At 50.6% G+C, this 9594-nt stretch overlaps 1 protein-coding gene and 1 long non-coding RNA gene across 6 annotated transcripts; one reads left to right on the top strand and one right to left on the bottom strand.

The window, feature by feature from the left end:
• Positions 1 to 312: 312 nt before the first annotated feature.
• LOC122170331 lies at positions 313 to 1921 on the bottom strand. 5 transcript variants are annotated; one of them, XR_006171736.1, is made up of 5 exons: positions 1493 to 1921; positions 1163 to 1284; positions 706 to 1043; positions 415 to 628; positions 313 to 330 (listed from the first exon to the last, which is right to left on the bottom strand). It is a non-coding gene; the product is annotated as an uncharacterized LOC122170331 (long non-coding RNA). The 5 variants fall into 5 exon arrangements; XR_006171738.1 differs by having other exon boundaries at positions 1163 to 1254; XR_006171739.1 differs by having other exon boundaries at positions 314 to 330; positions 415 to 418; positions 522 to 628; positions 1163 to 1921.
• A 2114-nt stretch (positions 1922 to 4035) lies between these two features.
• On the top strand, positions 4036 to 5861 carry LOC122170332 (endogenous retrovirus group K member 113 Gag polyprotein-like; the record flags this gene model as incomplete). The annotated part of the gene is made up of 2 exons (XM_042837086.1): positions 4036 to 5464; positions 5683 to 5861. Coding segments are annotated over exons 1-2 (1608 nt in total), but the record flags the coding sequence as incomplete, so codon positions are not given.
• Positions 5862 to 9594: the final 3733 nt, after the last annotated feature.

Here is a 9594-nt window from a genome sequence, read left to right as displayed (position 1 = left end):
AGGCTGGCGGGGGCGGGACAGCGCAGTCAATGAACGATAATAGGCACAAGGGGGCGGGACGGTGCTGACGATCAGCAATGAGAGGCACATGAGGGCGGGACAGCACTGCTGATGACCAATCACGGGCTGGCGAGGACAGGATGGCGCTGCCGATGACCAATCACAGGCAGACGACGGCGGGACGGCGCTGCCGCTGACAATCGCAGGATGGCGAGGGCGGGACGGCGCTGCCGGTGACCAATGAGAGGCACATGGGGGCGGGACCACTCTGCCAATGGCCAATCACAAGCTAGCAAGGGCGGGACGGCGTTGCCACTGACCAATGAGAGCCTGGCGAGAGAGGGACGGTGCTGCCGATGACCAACAAGAGGAAAGCGGAGAGCGCTTTCCGGAAGGGACAAAGGTGTCACTTACCCCTCTGCACGGATCAGGGCGCAGCAGTGCAGCAAATCAGGGGGGCCAAAAGGCGAACAGCATCTGGTGGGGGACTGGGCACATGGGCAAGGCATGAAGATAGATACCTTCGTGTCCAGGAACGCCCACACCTTTACCAGGAACAGGACACGTTCACTGCGGAACCTTGGACATCCCAAAATGCCTGCTACTTCTGGTGGTGAAGTCGCCAATCCTACAAAGAAAGAAGAAAGCCTCACACGCCGTCCTCAACAAAGTGGGTTAGAAAAGAAAGGTGGGCATTGGACAAACCCCAAGACGAGGACAGCACTCAGCACAAGCCTGTTGAGGAGATACCTCTGTTTTTGGCACCTCACTTGGTCACAAGTGTGCCCGGGGGTCATGGGAACTCCAGCGAGGCACCGCCAGGCAACATGGAAAAAAGAGAAGAGAAACAGAACACACGTGTAGCAAATACTACAGGAGCCAAAATGAATTGAACCTGCCATTTATTCAGAGCAAAAAGAAAAAAAAAAAAGAAGAGAGACAGAATGAAAGTGTAGCAAATGCTATGGAAACCAAAAGAAACCAAACCTACCTTTTATTAAGAGCAGCAGGTGGCACTGACATCCCATCAGCACTGGGCGGAGCTGAGCATGGGGAGAGGAAGAACACCCGGTGACAGCAACGGGAGCACGAGGGACAAGCGACACCAAGCCCGAGGACCTCAGCGAGCGTGTGAAACAGGAGACGGCAGGGATCCACGTACCTTGGCGCAGAGCCTCAGGAGCGCACACTGGCATCCACCAGCGGCTGTGCTTTCCTGCTGCATCCAACTAAGTCTTTCTCGCAGTCCTCACACTGCTTAGAAGAGCAAGCCGTGTCCGGAACCTCCAGCCGAACAGAATGCGACGAGCAAGGAGCTGGGCAGCAATCTCAAGGTCAACAACTCGGTCCCTCCCAAACCTCACTGCTCACCCAACCTCCCTGACACCAGAAGCCCAGGCACCCATCTGAGCCCTGCGATTCCCAGCCCTTCCATGAGCTCAGGCTGGGCTCTGGCTCCACCCACTCCCACCCCCGGCTTCATCGCACCCACCTGGGCTTCCACCCTGCTGCTGCCATCCTGCACCAGCTTGTCCATCATTCCTTCACTCTCTTCTGTAACAGGATGAGGGGGAAGAAAGGAGAGAGAGGGAGCAAAGAGGAAAAAGGGAATAGGGGACAGCAGAGAACAAAAAAAGGGGGTGGGGAAAAAAAGGGAAAAATGGGGTACAGGGACAGAAGAAAGGGGACGTGAGGTGGGGGGGAAGCAGAGCTGGGGATGAAGAAGAGGAAAGGGGAAAAAAGAACAGGAGAATATGAAGAGAAATAAGGATGGGGGGAGGAAAATGGGGTCAAAGAGTGCAAGAAGAGATGAGGGAAGGCGAGGAAAAGGCGGGATAGCAAGAAGTGCATGAGAAGGACAAAAGGAAAAGGGGGACGAGGGAGGAAAACGGGAAAAGGGGGACGAGGAAGGAGTTGGGGCCGTCGCACGCAGCAGCGCTGTCCCGCTGCACGGGGAAGTGAGGAGGAGGCTGTGAGGCTCCCAGCTGCTCCCCTCTGTCCTCCTGTCGAGCTCAGCGCTGCGGAAAATCGGCCGGATGAGCAGAATGACAATCAGCGGGAAGGGCACGAATGGCAGGGGGTAATGAAGCAATTCAGAGGCTGTGTCTGTGTTGATGCTGAAAAGCAGAGAGCCGCAAGTTCCGACCGCACGTTGGTTAAGAGAGCAGTGGTGAGAAAGCAATGAAGCAATGAAGGCCTGCGTGTGTTTGGGCAGCAAAAATGTGCGTCTGCTGGCTGTTTGTGCGAGTGGTGAAGCGTCGCCAAAAAGGGGAACCTGCAGCGCTCAGCCAATGAGGAGCCAGGGCAGGAAGAGCTCAGCAGTGGGCAATGGGGGAGCCAAGACGCAACGCTGCTGCTCGGTGCTCTGCTGCTGGCAGGAGCCGCCATCGCACTGTGAATGGAATCGGCTTTGGAAGAAAAGGGGACGATGGGGAAGGAAAAATGAATGGGAACAAGGAGGGAAAAACGAATGAGTACGAGGAGGGGAAAAGGAAAATGGAAAAACGGGGACGGGGCGAAAAGGGAGATGGGTTGGAAAAGGGGTAAAGGGGGTGAAAGGGGAAGTGGAGATGGGGGCAAAAAGAAGAAGAACGGGGGGAAAGAAGAGAAGGGAAAGACGGGAAAAGGGGAAAGGAAGACAAGGGGGGAAAGGGGAAAAGAAGAATGAGTGGGGAAGGAAAAAGAAAAGGAGACGAGGAATAGGAAAGTAGAGAGGAGAGCAGGGGAAAAAGGGGGCATAAAAGGGGAGATAAAAGGGGCGAATGGACAGAAAAAAGGGGACCTGGAAGGAAAAAAGGGGACCTGAGGACAAGGAAGGAGAAAGGGGAAAAGGGGAGAGGGGAAGGTGAAGAGAAACGGGGCAAAGGCGGGGCAAAGGCGGTGCAAAGGCGGGGCAAAGGCGGAGCAGAAAGAGGGGGGAAACAGGGATGCGGAGGAAAAGGGGATAAAGCGGAATGGGGACGGAGAGGAAATGGGGATGGAAAAGGGAAAGATAGAGGAGATTGGGCTTTACCAACATCCCGTAGCTGCGCATCCATGGTCTGCTTCCTGTCTTTCCTGGGAACATACCAACTTCCTTGGCAGTTGGTAGCTCAGGGGTTTTGCACAAGACGTCTTTCCTGACAGCCCTTAAGGCAGTCAAACCAGCAGTTATCTGCTGCCAATGCAGCAACTCAGGGGAGCCCCAAAGACCAACAGTATCAGGTGGGGCTGTTGTCAGCAACTGTGAGACTGCAAGTTCCCCCCCCCCGTGGGTTGTGACATGCTAAACTCCCTCCCTGCTCTAATGATTGTTGTGTGGTGCATGCCCTTAGGGGCGTAGACGAAGTAATTAGGCTATATAAGTTAGTGTATACGTGTAATAAACGCCATTTGCTGCTCATCACATTGGTGTCATCTCGGTAATTGGCCAAGCTGCGGACTCCTGGGGAAGCGGAACGGGTGCGTACAGCAACAAGTGGTGACCCCGACGTGATTCCTGGGAGTGAATCAGCTGTCTGCCAGAAGCAGGAATCCATTGCGGAGCGGGTAAATTCAAATCCGCGGAGTAGTGGAAGCCCGGGGACGGGGAGGAGGTGGCCATTACTCCTCGTCAGGCGGGAGGCTCGGGAAAAGGAGCCGGGATCCCCTTAGGACGTTAGGGGAAGCACCAAGAAGAGGCCAGACATAAGTTCGGCCGGAGGTGATATGGAAGCCGTTATAAAGGTGATTCTGCATGCATGCAAAATTTATTGTGGGAAAAATGTTCCTTCTAAGAAGGAAATTTCAGCGACACTCTCCTTACTGGAGAAGGAGGGACTATTATCATTCCCTTCTGACTTATACGATCCCGATAATTGGGATTCGTTTACTGCCGCACTCTCACAGAGGGCAATGTTTACTCAGAAAGTAGCAGAGTTGAAGGTGTGGGGATTGATTTTAACAGCTCTTAGGAAAGCGAGACAGGAGAAAATTGCAGATGACCGTGCTAGGGATCTGCTGGGGTTAGGGCAGAGGGGGGGTCTTGTCTCCCCTACAGGTTCGCTGGAGGGCAAGATGGCGCTGACTCCTTCAGCCCCACCAGAAACAACGACACTGGAGATAAAGAAGAACGAAGTAGAGCAGGAGCGATCATACCATAAAGGCGAGGACCCACCTCCTTACCCGGCTTGCAGCGTATATCCTTCTCTTAAGCCCTGTAAAGATAATGGGGAAGGGGGGTCGGCGGAGGAATTCGGTATGACTTCTAGCACAGTTGATAAGAAGGTCCTTGGGGAGGGAGAGATGTCTGGAGGAGTTGTGGTGCGACCTGTGGAACGCGACAGCGGGGGCGGGACTCACCTATTGCCCGAATCCGCTTGCTACGGCGGTCACCCCCCAAGGGGCGTGGATGGCCCCGCACTGCCTTGTGGTGGGAGGGGCGCTCCAACGCAGATAGCCCCGGGGTCCGCTCAGGAGGGGCGTGGTCCCATATCGGTCGTTTCATGGGGCCCGCCTACCCTCACTGATTGGGCTCGTGTGAGAGAGGACATACGGGCCGCAGATCCAGCACGTGTCGCACTCACTCTCCCGGTGGTGGTAAAACCAGAGGGCCCAGCTTGGACTCCTCTGGATTCCAAAGCGATCACTCGTCTTTCGGATTTAGTTAAAAGCAAAGGTCTGCGTTCCCCGGTTACTATGGCAGCAGTGGAAGCTCTTATGGCTTCTAGTCTTCTGCCATATGATGTAGTGAACTTTATGCATGTTATTCTTGAACCTGTGCAATACACCCTGTGGTATGATGAATGGAATAGATTACTTCAAGCTGTGGTGGCTGCTGCCACCCGTGACCACCGTCATCCAGCTAATGGCCAGGGTAGAGGTGACAGAACTAGTCTCGCACGGCTTCAGAGCCTGGCAGATGGAATGGTGGGATCCCCGGAGGGCCAAGCAGCATTGCTTAGAGCAGGAGAGCTGGCAGCCGTTACAACTGCAGCCCTTCAAGCCCTGCGAGAATTGGCTAAGGTTGTGGAACCTGTGCTTCCATGGGCAGACATCAAGCAGGGCCCCTTTGAGTCATTTTCTGACTTTGCGAATCGCCTAATTCGTGCAGTGGAGGGATCTGATCTCCCAAGTGAGGTCCAATCCCCAGTCATAATAGATTGTCTTAAACAAAAATCACTGCCGGAAATCCAGCAAATCATCAGAGCAGCGCCGGGAACTCTAACTACCCCAGGGGAGCTTATTAAGTATGTACTAGACCATCAGAGGGTCACACCATTAACTAATGAGGGATTAGTAGCCACCATGCAGGGAATGGCTGCTTCAGCTAATTCGGCAGTTAAGACTGCGATGGTGGCAGCCACTCGGGCCGGGGAAGGAAGGGATAAAGGCCCGTGCTTTAAGTGTGGGCAGCGTGGCCATTTCAAGGCGCAGTGCCCTAAGAAGATGGGGCAAGGACTAGAGAAGCGGTGCCAATTATGCGGCGGAGCCGGACATGTTGCACGTCAGTGTAGGAAATTTAAAATTAAGCCACAGGGAAATGGGAGAGGGAGGGTGCCAATGGCCCAGGGCTCCTTCCCATCATCTCTAGCTGGGCCAGAAGCGCAACGCCCGCAGTGGCATTAACTATGGATTTAGAAGAACGACCAATCGTTAAGGTTATGATGTCATATATGGATTCAGAGCTCCCGCCATCAGTGCCCAGAACGGTGTTTTTTATAGCTTTACTCGATTCTGGTGCGGATATTACCGTCACCTCAGAAGATGACTGGCCTCGGCAGTGGCCCGCGACTTTTATGTGGAGAGCGATTGCGGGTGTGGGGGGCGATGTGCCCACCAGAAAGGCAGACAGGGTGGTAGAGCTCGCAATCATCAACGATGATGGTTCTATGGAGAAAAATGTAATCATCCTCCCTACTTTAGCACCGATAGGCAGGGACTTCCTTCTTGAGTTGGGAATAAAACTGACAAATTTATGAAAAGGGCCACTGTCCATCATTTAGCGCTGCAATATGCGATTCCATTGCGTTGGAAACAGGATGCATCTCCCGTTTGGGTGGATCAGTGGCCCCTTCCTGTTGATAAATTAGCAGTGCTTGTACAGCTTGTTTCACGAAAGTTTGCTGCAGGACATGTAGAACCGTCACTCAGCAACTGGAATACACCTGTTTTTGTAATTCGGAAAGCATCGGGATCTTTCCGACTGTTACATGATCTCTGAGCAGTCAATGCACAACTTGTCCCTTTTGGCCCGGCTCAGCAAGGGGGACCTCTACTTTCGGCTATACCAGAAGGATGGCCCCTGATGGTCATTGACCTTAAGGATTGCTTCTTCTCCATTCCACTGGCGGAGCAGGACAGAGAGGCTTTTGCATTCACTGTCCCCGTCATAAACAATCAGGGACCCGCTCAAAGATTTCAGTGGAAGGTTCTTCCGCAAGGAATGACCTGCTCTCCAATAATTTGTCAACTGGTAGTAGGCAAGGTTATAGAACCAGTACGACAGTCATTATCGAACTGTCAGCTTGCTCATTATATGGACGACCTGTTGCTTGCAGCGCCAAGTGATTCTCAGCTGCAAGTGCTAGAGGAGCAGATAGTTAATGTGCTTACTACCGCTGGATTTGTTATTTCACAAGAAAAAATTCAGAGAGAACCGGGAATTGAGTTCCTGGGATACAGGTTTGGATCTGAAACGGTGATCCCGGAAGGATTAAAAATCAAACCCCATATTACAACCCTGTGGGATGTTCAGAAGCTGGTGGGGGCCATACAATGGGTGCGAAATGCATTAGGTATACCTCCACGACTTATGAAACCCTTTTATGATCAACTAAAGGGATCTAACCCTCAGGAAGAGAGACAATGGACACCAGAAATGGAGTCTGCTTGGCAAGAGATACTAGTAGCCTGTTCCTCGAATGCGCTTGCGAGGTGGAATTCAGACCAGCCACTAGAAGGCGCAGTGACTAGATGCCAGGAGGGGTCAGCAGCTGTGATAGGGCATACCCTTAGCTCTCGTCCTCACCCATTATGCTGGTTGTTTTCTGTTCAGCCGACAAAAGCATTTATCTCGTGGTTAGAACAACTCTCATTTTTGTTACGTAAAGCCCGTCTTACTGCGATAAGGGCCTTTGGAAAGGACCTTGATATTATATACTTACCAGGAACCTTTCGGAACGTTCAGCCTTTGCCAGAGGAGGTCTTCCTTGTTCTCTACGATTTCAGTGGTAATCTTAGCTACACAGACTCGCTGCCTATCTTTGATCTAGCAAGGCCTCTCCAGATAACACTGCAGTGTAGAGTGCTGGATACCCCTGTGGACGGCCCGACGATTTTTACTGATGCTTCTTCAGCTACTGGACAAGGAGTAGCTGTCTGGCAAGTTCAGGATGGCAAATGGGAGTCTAAGGTGATAATTGATTGCTCGGCAAGTGTTCAAATGCTTGAAGCCAGAGTGGTGGCAGTCTCGTTGCGTCTTTGGCCTCAGACACCTGTTGTCAGCAGCGCGTACGGCAACAGACACCCTGTAACATTGTTACTGATTCTGCATTCATAGCTAGGATGTTATTGCGTATGGGCAAAGAGGGACAACCCAATACAATAACTGCAGCCCTATTGGAAGATGCCTTAGTGGTTAGGTCAGAGCCTGTTGCCATCCTTCACGTCCGTAGCCATTCTGAGGTCCCAGGATTCTTTACAAAAGGAAATGACATAGCTGATCGAGTGGCTAGGAGGCAGGTGTATACCCTGCGAGAGGCTCGTGATCTTCATTCTGCATTACACATAGGGGCAAAAGCGTTAGCTCTAACTTGTTCTATTCCTGTTACAGTTGCTAGAGAAATTGTGCAGATGTGTCCATATTGTAATTCCGTGCCAGCGTTAGGGGCGGGGGTTAATCCCCGCGGTCTCGCCCCATTGGATATTTGGCAGACAGACTTTGCAATGGAACCACGAATGGCACCAAGACAATGGCTCGCAGTGACAGTTGATACGTCCTCTACAGTCATTATTGCTACACAGCACAACGTACCAGCTCTACGGCGGCACAACATCATTGGGCCACAGCCATAGCGGTTCTGGGAATGCCACACCACATAAAAACAGATAATGGCTCGTTTCACTTCACGTTCGTCTAAAGAGTGGTTGGCCCGTTGGAATATCACACATACTACAGGAATTTCAGGCAACTCACAAGGTCAAGCTATTGTTGAAAGGGCTAACCGCCTCCTCAGAGAGAAAATTCGTGTCCTGGGGGAGGGGGAAGGACATACGGGAAGAATTCCAGTATCAGAACAAGGGGAGATTTTGGCGCGAGCACTATATGCGTTGAATCATTTTGAGCGTGGGGAAAACACAAGAACCCCGATACAAAAGCATTGGCAGCCAAGAATCATTGAGGAAGGGCCACCGGTTAAGATTAAGGTGGAAAGTGGTATTTGGGAATCAGGCTGGTCTATTTTGGTATGGGGAAGGGGGTACGCTGCAGTAAAAAATAAGAATTCTGGGAAAATTTTGTGGGTCCCATCCAGAAAAGTTAAACCTGATGTAAGTGGGACATGATGGAGAAAGCAGAGAAATAATCAAGAACTGAGTGCTTTGTTTTCAGGCATGACTGTTTGGAATTCATCAAGAAAAAATACAAAACCCACGACCGAAGCCCGACTCAGGAAAGGAGGCAGACAAAGAGCCACTGATAACGTCAAGATCAATCTCTCCTGTGTTGTTATCTGTGTGTCTTTTGCTATTTATAACTATTTCTCCTGGGGAGGGCATAACAGACAGTGATTTATGGTATGGTCATGAAGAATATACAGGAATTATGGGACCAGCAAATAATTTAACCTTGCTGACAGTGGTGTCACATGAAAATAGACCATATGACAAAAGTGAATGGAGATGGGATAATGTTACCCAAACTCCTCAAATTTGGGGAAAACCTGGGCAAAATATAGAAGTAAAATGTTGGATGGTAAATGGATCTCAATACAAAAAAGCTACCCAAATTTCAAAAATGGACATTATATCAGGTATAAAGGATCGCAAATCCTGTGTTATTGAACAAGGAGATTGTCAGTATAATTTCACCCTAACCCAACCTGTAATGATAACGTGCCTTTGGGCACAAGACACCTTAGGACGATCTTTTGAGTTTAAAGTGGATCTCTTTAATCAACATACAACTGATGTCCCATATATAACTCCCACTAGGAAACTGGAGAGTGTTACCTCTCCACAAATTTATCAAATTGGACCGTATGCTATAAAGAATACAGGTCAGCAACAGGTAATTTTTAATCCAACATGGTCCCTCAAATGAGTGATGTTATTGCAAACTAATGTTTCAACTATTAAACCAGATTGTACATCATTTTTAGGCATGTCATATGCCGGATGGTCGGCGTGGCTTCATCGATGGGCATTTAATACAACTAGAAGAACAAGAAGAGATGTTTCCGGTATTCTGGGAACAGGGTTAGGAGTCTTAAATAGTATAGACACTGAAATACCCATGAATAAGTTGAGTACTATTCCTAGTAATATACATGCATTGCAATACCCTCTTCAATCGTCCCTATCTGCTTTAGGGACAAGCCAATGGCTTTTATCAGATGTATTACCACAATGGGAAAG

This window comes from Centrocercus urophasianus, unplaced genomic scaffold, assembly GCF_019232065.1.
Source record: "Centrocercus urophasianus isolate 14NV4802_14NV808 unplaced genomic scaffold, USGS_Curo_1.0 seq_668, whole genome shotgun sequence".
NCBI classification, from domain to species: Eukaryota; Metazoa; Chordata; class Aves; order Galliformes; family Phasianidae; genus Centrocercus; species Centrocercus urophasianus.
The sequence above is the reverse complement of the archived record's forward strand: the minus strand, read 5'-3'. Positions and strand labels throughout refer to the sequence as shown.